The sequence below is a fragment of the Myotis nattereri genome, assembly GCF_964212035.1.
Source record: "Myotis nattereri genome assembly, chromosome: 6".
NCBI lineage: Eukaryota > Metazoa > Chordata > Mammalia > Chiroptera > Vespertilionidae > Myotis > Myotis nattereri.
Genome location: NC_138081.1, coordinates 71,813,127 through 71,827,267, shown reverse-complemented (window position 1 = coordinate 71,827,267; position 14,141 = coordinate 71,813,127). Strand labels below are relative to the sequence as shown.

The 14,141-nt window shown below is 37.0% G+C and overlaps 1 protein-coding gene across 1 annotated transcript in view; it reads left to right on the top strand.

The window, feature by feature from the left end:
- The window catches only part of ADGRG6 (adhesion G protein-coupled receptor G6), a gene marked incomplete at its 5' end in the record, with an annotated part of 124,668 nt that overhangs the window by 99,834 nt on the left and 10,693 nt on the right, over positions 1-14,141 (top strand). Inside the window, 4 exons of the mRNA XM_081094812.1 lie at positions 3,639-3,766; positions 4,475-4,743; positions 5,893-5,989; positions 8,461-8,744. Of these exons, the coding sequence (XP_080950938.1) occupies positions 3,639-3,766; positions 4,475-4,743; positions 5,893-5,989; positions 8,461-8,744 (778 nt within the window). The remainder of the gene's footprint in view (positions 1-3,638; positions 3,767-4,474; positions 4,744-5,892; positions 5,990-8,460; positions 8,745-14,141) is intronic.

Here is a 14,141-nt window from a genome sequence, read left to right as displayed (position 1 = left end):
ATCAACAATTCTCTCTCATCATTGATATTAATATTTCTCTATCCCTATCCCTTTCTCTCTGAAATCAATAAAAATATTTTTTAAATAGAAAAGTAATTGCAGAAAAGGAACCTACTTTTTTCCTCATAGCATTAACAGTGTTGATAAATAATTCTAGAAACAAGAATATCACCATGAAACTTTTGAATTCATCCACAGACTTGTACCTTTACTTATATCTGATATACTTGAGTTTTTGCGGACACTTATATGTGTGTGTGTGTGTGTGTTTTATTGATTTCAGAGAGGAAGGGAGAGGGAGAAAGAGAGAGAGAAACATCAATGATGAGAGAGAATCATTGATTGGCTGCCTCCTGCACATCCCCCACTGGGGACCGAGCCCGCAACCCAGGCATGTGCCCTTGGCTGGAATCTAACCCAGGACCCTTCAATCCACAGACCAATGCTCTATCCACTGAGCCAAACCAGCTAGGGCAGCGGATACTTTTCTTGTAGTGTGCCCTGCAGATCCCAGCAGAGCCATTGTTTCTGTGTAGTTTCCATAAAGGGATCAGAGCACATATGTTTTTTAATGGAAGATGGGGGAAATGTGTGCTGAGGCAATAAAGCTGTATGCACTGGAATCACAGACATCAGATTACATTTTTCCCCTCCCTTAAGTCTTACGCCCACTTCCTTTGGGACTGGGAGGAAGCTGTGAGGACCCAGTGATGTAGTATTTGGCTCATGTATCCACTCGGCCGATGTAAATGTCTATTGGCCTATGGTAATCCTGCGAATTGTAATTTTCCTGACAACCCAGTACATAAAAACTCTGAAGGATAAGAACAAGTCATTTAAAAGGGTGACCATCACAGAAAATAACTTCTTAACTTTCTTAAAATATATTTTTTTCCTTTACCACCAAAGCATGAAAATGAACAATTAAACTGTAGTGTGTTTTCACTAAGTGATTTTAAAATAATACTGTTTTCTTCCATTTTCTCTTTTCTTCAAAAATGAGAACATTCTTTCAGAAAACAACTATGCATTATTACTCATTATACACAAAATGTGCTATTACTCATTCAGGTATATAAGCTTTAGCTTAATTGATTTAACTACTTCAGCTATATTTGTATGCGGGTGTGTGTGTGTGTTTGAGCATGATTGTGTTGTAAGTCTAATATTAGATAATAGATGACAGTAGCACAATTTGCTGTTCAGAAACGATTTATATGTAACAAAGTTTAGCGTCGCATTACTTTGAATAATCAGTAGTTTCTTCAAAATTGTTTAAATTTATTATGAGTTTGTGATTAGGTATGACTTTTTCTATTATAGACTGATTAAATAATTAGCTTTATATGCAGATGGCTCTATGCATATTTTTAGTGCTATACTTCCGCTTTCCACCTTGGCTGGTTTTGTGAGTTTAGAAACTGCTGGGAGAAAAATTTTCCAGAATTTATCCTTTCTGGCAATGTGCCCACATCCTTTCAGCTTTCCAGACCACCAAGACTTTCTTCAGAGTCTTTCTTGATTTACAAACTATTTACTCACTCGTACAAGAAATCCCCAGTCTACATTGCTCCGTGACGCATTTGCCATATGAGAAGTTTAAAAAAATGTACCTCCGACCCCATAATTATATCTTCTAATACACAATGTATGAAGAATTTAATGGTTCTGCTATATTTCTTTGTAGTAAGACTGATTTTTATATTTTTAACAATCAGAGGAATTGTTGGGTAGTTCAGAGGAATAAATGTTTGTGGTACTTTTCATTCTCTAAAAATACAAAACAGTATGAGGATGGGGTGTAAATTGGCATCATCAGTAAATAGCATTATTTTACTTCACACTTTAAATTGTGGCTTTAATTGTGGTTTGCAGGTCAACTGTTTGGCCTAGTTTTTTCAAGCAGTAATAGCATATGTTTTTCAAGCAGTAAAGGCAAGTCACTTGGAGATTCCTCAAGACCATTTCACTGACCTAACGAAAACTTGGAGTCACTGAAATATTGGTTGAAGTCACCTATCTGTGAGCCAAGTGGCACTGACTCGAATACCATCCATGTGACACAGGGTCCCCCTGCCTGCAGTGTTTTGAGGGATTCCTAGAGGATGAAGAACCGCCCCCCCCCCCAACCCTGAGCCCATATACCTGCTGAATTCTGTCACTTTGTGCCTTTCTTGGTGTCACAGAGGTGCTGTCCCTGCTACTTACTACATCAGCCAAACCTGGAACTAAGTCTGTGTCTTCATTTCACACACATGTACATACAACAAACACCCCTTACTGGAGGCCTTAGTGTGACTGGCAGGCTTTATTGACCTTTTGGTGAAAAGTAATAGAAAATAGAATGAAAAACTTATAACACAAATATTTTTTCATAATTTAACACCTAAAAGTTTAAATCAGATATTCTTTTTGGAGGATGTCCCTTCTTCAAGAAAGCTCTGTTTTAGAACATCTGCATAATGGAGGTTTCTTTCTCCTCCAACCGGGATTGAGTGGTTGGTCTCAAGATTTATCCCTATCCCAATTCCCCAATTAAGGAAGAAAAGAACAGTTTTTCTACCAAGCCCAGACTTTGCAAGTCTGCCTCAACACAGTGAAGTGAATATTTCTTATTAATATGCTAGAAAGCGTTTACTTCTTTCTACTCGACATGCACCCCCTAACATTTTACATGGTACCTTTAACAAAGTTTGGCTTCCCATTACTTTGAATAATCAGTAGTTTCTTCAAAATTGTTTAAATCTTATTATGAGCTTATAATTATGTATTACTTTTCAGGTCTATAAAGATAAAAATTATGACCCCAAAAGTATTAATGGATTCTCATTTATGAAAAAAAGATAAAGACCACCCCACCCCATACCTACCAAGCTTTGGGATAACACAGTTAGGAGCCTCAGCACCACTCTCAGAGCCTGACAACCACAGTGCAGCACCATCCTCTGGTTGTCCGCTGGCTGAGTTCCTCCCTACTGGGCAAAGAACTCACCCAAGGGCTTGGCCATGAGGGCCACAAGGGCTTCCATTTGAACTTGTGCCCCCAACCCTGCAAATGTTACGAATGGGCTTGATGCCGAGACCAGTTTGGCTCAGTGGATAAAGCGTCGGCCTGCGGACTGAAGGGTCCCAGGTTCGGTTCCGGTCAGGGGCATGTACCTGGGTTGCGGGCACATCCCCAGTGGGGAGTGTGCAGGAGGCAGCTGATCGATGTTTCTCTCTCATCGATGTTTCTAACTCTCTATCTCTCTCCCTTTCTCTCTGTAAAAAATCAATAAAAATATATTTTTTTTAAAAAAGGAATGGGCTTGATAACTATTGTGCAAAGCAAGGATCTCCTCTCCAGTTTCTATTGGGGAACCCAGTGGTTTTGCTCTTCAAGATATACTACTGTGAAAAGAGCTTGGGTAACAAGGTAATAGATAAAAACCATCTGTAACTCCCTCAATACTGCTATATTTTGTTTCATGGAGTGATCCACAAGAGTATAATAAATGGAAATTTCAATACTGATTTACACTGTTTTTTACTCTTAAGGTTGAGCTGAGATTCTAAGTCCTAGCAAGGGACTTCTTAATAAAACAAAAGCATCCTTAGAAAAGAAAGATTCTCACAGATGCTTTCCATGTTTTGTATAGGACCTTCAAGGAACTGCCTCACAGATAGATGCAAGAAACACTAGAATTCTCACCTTCATCACCTATATTGGATGTGGAATATCTGCTATTTTTTCAGCAGCAACTCTCCTGACATATGTTGCTTTTGAGTAAGTGTTTTCTATCGGCCAAACCCAGTGCTAACTATTCTAAAATGTGAATAAGAAATTGCCTCAGCTTTTAAAAACTTTCATGCACTTTTCAAATCTGTGTGGGCTAGTTCAGTTTTAATGTTCAGGTTTCTTCTAAGATATGTCATACAGCATGAATTGTCCAACTGTAGAGTCTTAATTTATAATTAGTGTATGTCTGTTGATAAAATGCATTTAAACCTGTTAGAGATGATTAACATATAAGTAAATAAACATTGCATTCATTGTTTTTTGCATGGTACAAGATGAAAACATTTGCTTCACAAATATTATAACATTAGACCTAAAACAAATTTTTTTAAAAAAAATAATCTTCACCTCATTAAAAATCAAGAAACTTAAAAAAATTTAAGGAAATTATTTTTAACAAAAATACCATTTTTATGACTATATTTTTTGTAGATTAAAAAAATACCAAGCTGTTGAAATCAGTTGGCAATTATTTAAACAATTAGAGACCATTTTGAAATAAAATTAATATTTACAAAATCTTTCTAAGTTTCCAAATGCTTGCAAATATCATTAGCCCTTCCCTCGTGGAACCAGATCCTGGAGATGGTGCAAGCTAACCCATTGCATTGCTGTGTGAGATATGAATTTACTGCCTATACTTAAAAATTTTATTGACACTATTCGTTCTCCATATCTTCCTTTCTTCCGTTTTAGAAAATTGCGAAGAGATTATCCCTCCAAGATCTTGATGAACCTGAGCACAGCGCTGCTGCTGCTGAACCTCAGCTTCCTCCTGGACGGCTGGATCACCTCCTTTCACGTGGGGGGTCTCTGCACCGCCATCGCTGCGCTGCTGCACTTCTTCCTGCTCGCAACCTTCACCTGGATGGGGCTGGAAGCAATCCACATGTACATTGCTCTGGTGAAAGTATTTAACACTTACATTCGCCGATACATCCTGAAATTCTGCATCATTGGCTGGGGTGAGCGTCCTCAAAACGTCTGGCTTTGTTTTCAGTTTCCTGGGAATTGCCACATTCTCATAGGAAAATGCTGTCTTGAAAGAATAGCATCGCTCAAAGAAACTTCAAATTAGCAAAGGATGTGGATGCGATACCTTAAGGAAGTATAATATTTGTAAAAACTGTTCAACAGAACTCACTAAATGCAGGAGTAAAGGCAAAACCTCTGGCCCCTGAGTCACCACAAACTTATTTCCTGTGCCCTGAGCCAGCCCACCCAAGTCTGAAGAGGCAGCTGGCAGACAGTGGTGCATTTCCATTATGTTTCAAAATATAAAGGCCGGCTCAGACTCCTAGCTACACTCATCCCTAGACACATGCCCATGTCTTAGAAACCAGAGAGAGAATGTTGGTTTTGTGTGTGCGCAACCAGAATACTGACAGAATTCTTTCCTTGAATATCTAGTGATTCCTCAGCCAGACATGGATGATTGTGTTAGTCTCTTTGGGATCTTCTAAATGGGCTCCTTTCTTTATCTGGGTTTTATATCAAACCAGGCATTTTAGGGCTTTCTCACAAATCTCTTTTTCAGATTGCAATGTAGAACTATGAGCCATTTCCAAGATGTTCACAATTTTAGGAGGCATCTTTAAGGGAATTGGGACAGTGTAATTTTTCTCAATGAAATATACATGGAATTGCTTTACTTGTTGACTCTCTTGAGAGAAAAAGGAAGATTATAAAGACTTTATGGTCTCAGTATTTCTCCCCCATTTTTTCTCAAGACTTTTTTATATATAGAAAAGGGAAAAATGAGCTATAATTCCTGTGCTGCCTGAACTAACAGGTGGTCTAACAGGCATCATTAATGAAACCACATTTGCTGGTCCTAGATTCAATATAAATCAGCTTCTAGCTCTCCAGTGGGTACCAGAAAACAAACAGATATTTACATATCTGTCATTTAAGTGTAGGTTTTGATCGTTGACAATTGAGTTGGATGTTCCACACCAAAGAGAATTTATTTGTAATTTTAGCCAAGCTGCCAGCTCTAAGAAATTTGATTCTGTGATATGAAGTGTTTTCTTTTTTTCTGGCCATTATCATTCTTTAAAAGCAGTTCCAGATGCTTTAGAAAAGTTGCTCACGGCGTGATCTCTTTATAACAGGTTTACCTGCCTTCATTGTGTCAGTTGTTCTAGCAAGCAGAAGCCAAAGTGAAGTTTATGGGGAAAAAAGTTATGGAAAAGAACAAGGTGATGAATTGTAAGTAATAAAAACTTGTCGGACATTTATCTGCAATGAGTGTATGTCCTTTGTTTCCTAAAGTTTAGTGTAAGTTTCCATGCCAACAGTGAGCCTCTTATCTTTGAAGGTTGAGTGCATCGGCATGCCTTTACCAGGATCTTTACTACACCATGATGTACTCAGTTGAACGCTCTGAACTCTTAGAGCCCCTGGGGGAATGCAGAAGTCTAAGATACTGTCTTTTAGGCTCAGAAGACCCTTTCTATTTGAGATTTCCTAATACTCCCACCTCCTTAAACCCACGTACGTCTTAAAGTGAGTTAAATAATGGGGTCAGACAATAATGCTAATGAGTCAATGCTAATATGAGTGTTCCATGGAAATGGAGAGAATGGACACATCAGTGGGCTCTTGGATAATTTGGAAAATTTTCCTCGGGCTGTGATATCATTGAGGCTAAGGTGGTTCTATTGCTCACTTTCAGTAGTTACTTCTCTCATACAGGATTTTCCAGAAAAAATGTATACACACACTTTGAATAATTATAAAGGCAGTGTTTATTGAAATACATTTTATTTTCATTTAACAGCTATTAACTGTTAAAGTGTGTATACATTTTGGTGGGGGGGGGGCACCCTGTATTTTATGCAGCACATAGTAGGTACTCATGCGATTGAATGAATAACTGTAAATAAAGGAGCTTACTCCTGACTCTGCTGCCACATTACTATACACATTTCATGAATGGTAAACACTTTTATATCCAATTAATATCCAGTCCTGTCCCATTTTCTTGTGGTCTTTCCTTAGTTTATATTTCCATAGTAGCACCCAAAAGACCCCCCACAATAACAAGAATAAAATAAAAGTTTTAGGTCAGGAATTTCAGGATTCTAAGGGAACTGCCATATATAAAGAAATATTAGCTTCAGGGGTAAGCAGTATCATTTTGGGGAATCTTTATAATAAGATATATTAAAAGTGCCCTGCTAGTGTGGCTCTGTGATTCAGCCTTGACCCATGAACCAAGAGGTCCCTGGTTCCATTCCTGGTCAGAGTTGTGGGCTGGATCCCCAGTAGGGGGCATGCAGGAGGCAGCCGATAGATGTTTCTCCCTCATTGATGTTTCCATCTCTCTCCTTTCCTTCTCTCTAAAAAAATCAATAAAAACATTTTTTAAAAAGGTATGTTGAAAGTAAAAGTCAGTACATAAGTTCTAAATAAGGTAATCTTAAAAGTATGTTAGTCACCTCTTACAGAACTTTAAAGTACATTTAATAAATTGCTATTCCATCAACAACTTCATTTACTGAGCATTTATGATGTGCCAGGAATCATGTTGGATTCTGGAATTCAGAGATGTTCAAGGTAGCTTTTGCCTTTGTGAAAGTCATGTTCCACTGTGGAAGACATAACCCGGAATGGTGACTATTTGTACTAGAATTTTAAGATAAATTTAAATGCCTTAAATAATATATCCAATTTTTGAGGTACCTAAGATCTTTCATAGTATTATTATTAGTACCTGGGACATCTGAAAATTATAGTACATGTTAAATTTACTCATAGAACATTTATACATAGTACAGTTTCTAAATTGCCTTTATCTGTTTTCACATCTATACATAATTTTTAATATCAAGTATATCTTTCCTCATTTCATAAGGATATTGTAACTAATGTAAGTTTTTTAATTGTACATGAGAAATGTCACTATAAGAATGTCACAGTTTTACAATAAGGTCTTGCCTCAGCTAGACCAACTATATTAATAGGAATTCTTTTGCAGTATGGGATCCACAATTACGTGTGTCTTAAGTAGGAATTTACTCTTCTTGCATGACAAAAAAAAAAGACATCCATAGAAATAAGCAATAAACTGGCATTAATTTATGGGTAAAATGTCAGAGTCAGAACCTCTGCAGCTCTGTTGGCCTTTCTTTCATGGGTATAAGGTGATTGCTGCTGCTCCATAGCTTGCTCTCAGGTTTGAAGCAGAAAGAATGAATAAGGGCCTGGCCAGTTGAGTTTATCAAGATAGCTCTCTAGATTTTGCTTCCATATCATTTTGTAGAACAAGGTCCATAGGACCAACCCTTAAATACAAAAGAGATTGAAAATATGAGCACTTAAACTTCCCATTCTCTGGAGTGAAGACACATATGAGAAAAGGGGTTAGACATGGTGTTGGGTAAACCAACCAAGAGTGTCCTCACACCAAGTCAGAATTCAAGTAGCCACCTGGTTTTCTTCTCAACTCTTGACTTAAATAACTAGACATTAAAGTGATAGCTACCCAAAACAAACAAAGAAAACAATGAACACATCAAGAAGGAAATGGAGGTCCAAGAAATGAAGTGACTCTCCAAAGGTGTGTGAGAAAGGCCTAGCTGTGAAACCCACAGAAGCCAGAACCAAGCCAGGGGAAGTCTTAGGTTAACAGGCATGGTAATCAATTCCTTTTTCTTTCTTGTTTCTTCTCCTTTAAGCTGTTGGATTCAGGATCCAGTAGTATTTTACGTGACCTGTGCTGGGTATTTTGGAATCATGTTTTTACTGAATGTCGCCATGTTCATCGTGGTAATGGTGCAGATCTGCGGAAGGAACGGCAAAAGGAGCAACCGGACCCTGCGGGAAGAGGTCTTACGGAACCTGCGCAGTGTGGTCAGCCTGACATTTCTGCTGGGCATGACATGGAGTTTTGCCTTCTTTGCTTGGGGACCCTTATATATCCCTTTCACATACCTCTTCTCCATCTTCAATTCATTACAAGGTAAGATAAATGGTACCTGAACAATTTCCACTTTCTAATTTTGTCATATTTGCAAACAGCTTCATTGTTGGACAGACGCCACACTAAGTTTCTGCTATTCCAAGTGCATAGTTTTGGGCATAGGGTAGGTATTCATGAAAAATGTATTGAATGGAAAATTGAAGTAGAATGTCAGTTTGTTTGTTTGTTTGTTTTCAGAGATGTAGCCCAAGGACCCAGGACAGTACCTGGCAGATAGTAGGTGCTCAATAAACACATGTTGTCGCATGACTGAAAATGGGCAGGGAGGTGCCAGGTTTAAAGGAGTGCACAGATCACTTTCGCCCCTTACAGTTTTGCTGAGTGCTGGTGCTGCTCCTCATGAACCTCTTCCCATGTGGTGTGCTATTCTTGACCTGTAGAATTTTTAGACTCTGCAGGGACAGAGCAGTTCACCTTGATTCCTTGGATGCTTGTTTTTCAAAATAAATACCAGTACTTCAGTTAAGAAATGCTCATTTTTTCATGATATATGACAATTAGTTCTGCTTTAACAAACAGTTGCCAATGGCCTGCTTTGTACAAAAAGTCAAGGCTTCCTTCAAGGAGCTCCCTGTCATACGCCTGATTCCATAATAAAAACGCTAGTGTACATATGATGGATTTAACTTTAAGGGAATATATTTTTTAATTAAATGTCATTCCTCAAGACATTGGATATACTCTATTTTTAAAAACTTCCTAATGTTCTGAAGTACCATGAGGTCCCAACGCCAAAAAGAATGAGGTGACAATGTTAGGTGTGTGGAGGAAGAAGAGCTGACGAAAGCAAGCTAGACAAATCTGTGCAGGGGTGGAAAGTGGTGGGAATCAAGTTTGTGCTGCTTACCAAATGAGATGCCTAGGCAGGTGCTCCCTACAGGTGTGTACTCCCTACAGAAGTTTGTATTTTCCTGCAAGAGAGTGTTTACTGCTTTGTACTGTACAGATCTGCTTTGCTTTTCCTCTTAGGTTTCCCATTAGCTCATGAGCTCCTGAGGAAAAAAAAAAGTCCCATAGTTGGTGCTGAACACTTGTTTATTAAAAGAATAAATGGATTGCTGGATAAAGAAAGGGAGGGTCTTTGGGTATGGCCTAAATCCAACTTGAGGCTCCTCTGGCATAAATCCACATTAATTGGTTCAACTAATTTTATTCAGGGTCACTCTCCCATAAAGGAGGAAATATGTGGGCTCATTATCTTCAGTAAATAGGATAATAAGACTCAAGTGCACCTCTAAAAGGTGGAAACTGAAGAGGTAGCCTATGCACACATCTTCACTGGGATCTAGCTTTGTAAAGTGATTTTTCCTGTATTTAATCTGTTCTGTAATATACAACATAAATGTGCCTAGATAAATATTGACAAAAATGTCCATTAACATTAGAGATTCGATGGTTTTATATTTCAGGATTGTACATGAAAAGCACATTAATCTGCCAGCCCAACCTAGTTTTTGCTTGTAGAATTTCCTGGCAGTTTCTATAACCTCCAAGAGCCATAGTTGTCTGTTCAGCTCTGTTTCCATTCATGAGAAATGGGATGTTTTATTTTTCCCAGCATAGGTCTTCTGTCAGGAGGGAAAAATATTATTAACCATCATTAAGTTATATCCTTCATAAATCACTGACTTTTAAGATTAAATTTAAATTATATAAATTCAGAACAGATTTTGCACATCTAATGACATTAAAACACCTCCTAAAAAGGAAATGAAAATTAAAAGGCAAGGATACATAGCACAAGCCTACCAACAATTAATTGCTTACTGGCCAAGCCTGTACAAACACTACTCAAGACACCATGGGAAGGCACTTAATGGTTTTGATTTGAGTCATTTTCTGAATCTTTCAATAGAGGTTTGTTGTTAAAAGTATATGCTTTATTAAAAGAAACATGGAATTTAGGCAATTTAAAGAACAATTCAGAGAGTGAAACATGAGCTCAGGTAGTACTAGGACTACATTATGTCTATTTCTTTTCTTTCTGATATTCTTTATTCCAGAAAATAAAAGCAACAACAAGAAACACTTTATGTGATCCCTTTGCCTCATGGAGCTTATATGCTAGTAAGAGAGATTGACATTAACCAATTGTGTCACCATATAAAAGTACCTGGTGGTGTTAAGAGCAATTGACAGAAGACATGAATTCTAAGCTGAACTCTGAAGGATCAATAGGAATTAACTAGGTGAAAGTTGGGAGTGGAAGTGGGGAAGAGAATATTTTAGGTAGAGGGTACTTCATGTGCAAAAAACAAAAATTGTATAATAATGTCCTCACTTAATGTGATTAATAGGTTCTATGACTTTAAGCAAAACGAAGTATAAGGAAACCAATTTTACCATAAGCTAATTGATATAAACTAAAGTTAAGTTCCTATGGCATCTCATCAACATTATAATGAAATGACATTATTCAAGGATCTGTTGCAGTTGGTAATTATAATACCTGCTCAAGGAATTAATAGAAAGCTCATATAACCTGAGAACTGAGAAAGAGCAGGAGAGAGTGCAGTGTGGCACAAAAGGGAGTCTGGGTCTAGACCAGAAGGCCCTGTGTTTTGATCTTTATGACAGCAACGCGAAGTCTTTGAAACTTTAGGCCTGTGAAATGACATGATCAGATGTACATCTTGCAAAGGAATCTGGATATAATGTAAAGAATGGATTAGAGTAGCCCAGTAGCGTCTGTAGGGAGAGTAGATAGGAAGCTATTGCAATGATCCAGGTAAAATAACGTGGTACAGTATTTTAGATTGTGGTGGGAATGGGGGAGCTATAGAGATGTGAGAAAGAGTCAAGAGAAATTTAGGAAGTATGCTACTACAAAACACTCATCATTGGTTAGTTCATTAGAGTAAACTCTTATGTTTCTAATGATTTGGGTAAAAAGTCTTTTTTATTAATGGAATCTTATAGCTCATTGAAGCCTATCATTATGAAAATTGGCAATGGCCAAAGACTGAGAATGTAATACAATATTCTGAAAAATAAAACTATGCCAAACATACTTTAATTTCCTCAAGCTTAGCTCATAGTTGAGCATCTGAAAATCAGCAGGATTTTCATCATGAATGCCCCAAGTTATCAATTGATAATGAATGGCTGTAGTACTATAGACATGGCACCTGCAGGAGGGACAGGTGTTTGAGCTGAGTCTACAGTGATGTCATGGCATGTATATCACAGGAGTGACTTTTGCTAGCAGAGTTCTTCTAACTTTTGTATATGTCTTCAAATATTTGATTAAAGCATTTAAATTATTAAAAATAAATGTTTATATTTTATTTGGTTAAATATGCTAAAATTTTTAGAAATGTATATATTTTTGATGTATGTATGTGTTTGTATACAAATACATATGTACATGTATAATTATATGGGTACTCACATAAATCAGTATAGCCTATGACAGTTTTATAAATGCTTTATTTTTCTTTTATATGTTTTATTTTTGCTTTTCATGTTTTCTATTTTTATTATTTTATATATTTTTAATTTTTATATATACTTATAACTGTACATTTAATGGCAAAATCATGTGAAATGGATATCAGAAAATTATTATAATCTGTGTGGCTATAACTAAAAATTTACCTACTTGATTAAGCAAATGAAATCATGAATTGAATCAAGGCTAGAACCAAATTTATTATTTTCTAATCTTCCACAGTGTATAGTTTTGTTCTTTTTATTTTGCCTAGTTCACTTGTTATATATTAATTGTTTCATTGCGTTTTTTCTCTATGATGAAAAGATAAATATATCTTCTCTAAACATGGTGGAATTCCATACCTATTTGCTTTTGCTATCCTTTCTGCTTTCCCAGGATAAAACTATCAGAAATTTTAATATTTTTCTAAAGAATACAACTTGAGAAAAATCGTATGGCATACAAATTGCTATTCAAAAGAGAACAGATGTTTGATAAAAGTATATCATAATTCACATGCCTGAGAACCTTAGCCTTTATTTCAACAAATACATAACTCATCCTAAAGAAATAAAAGGCAACTCCCTGGTTGCTGAGGAGCTGTTGGCCAGAATCCTGATGGCATCTCTGTCCTTTGGCAATGTCAGTGCGCTTGTAGGATTGAATTATTGCTCTAAGGTGCAGCACGTGCACATAGCTGCTCTTTATACAAGGGGTGAACATATCTCCGACTGTATATTTCCGTTAACTGTACAAAAGTATGTTACACTTTCAATTAGATCAGGCTTCTTCAATGTATAGGGAAGTTTACCTCTCCTAACAAGTTTATCTGGATCTAAAGTCTAGCCCAGGGGTGGGCAAACTTTTTGACTCGAGGGCCACAATGGGTTCTTAAACTGGACCGGAGGGCCGGAACAAAAGCATGGATGGAGTGTTTGTGTGAACTAATATAAATTCAAAGTAAACATCATTACATGAAAGGATACGGTCTTTTTTTTTTTTTTTTTAGTTTTATTCATTTCAAACGGGCCAGATCCGGCCTGCGGGCCGTAGTTTGCCCACGGCTGGTCTAGCCCCATACTAAGAGCTCAGTCTTCAACTTTCCTTTTCCAGGCATGAGAAACAACATTGATTAATAGTCTCAGGTGTCATCAGCCCATATTCTGTACACGTATGTGACAACATAATACAATGCAACATGTGGTTCTATCAGTGGAAACTCTGATGGCCAACACAGAAGGGCATTATCAGCCTGCTCAGATATAATGTTTGCTGTTAATTAATTTGATAACATTAAGATATCAGAGCAACAGAAATAACATATTTGTTCAGTGCATTGTTGTTTACAAAGCACTTTCCTGTAATATCTGTCACCTGATGTAATTCGTACAGTACTGGAAGGTAGGGGGTATATTCTCCATTTTACAGAGTGAGTAACAGTCTCATGGGAGTCAGTGACTTTCCCAATATCAGTTTGAGTCTGATAGTGTAATATTTGTGATGTACCATATGTGGAAATAAAAAGGTACATTATTAGGGAAAGTTTCTAGGAAGTGAATATTTGCCTCCACTAAAAACAAAAACAAAAAACCTGTTAGTAAATATATGTTTAATGAATAAATGTAAATTTAATCTCTTTCCCTTATTCAGCAAAAATCATTAAGGAAAATATATTTATTATTTTAATACTTTTGATAAAGTAAGAATATTAAATCAAATTTTCCAACCCATGGCTAGAAGCCTCCTGAGAGTTAAGCTGCGTCATAATCACACATACAACACACATAGTGAATTGGCTCCAAGGCAATGAACCACCTTTATACCCAAACATTCGAAATGACATTGTGTTGGCTGAGACATTGCACACATCAAGGAAATAAATTACTCATCTTCTGGCATGGAATTTTGTGCCACAGAGAAGTAATTTTCTAAGGGGCACCTTG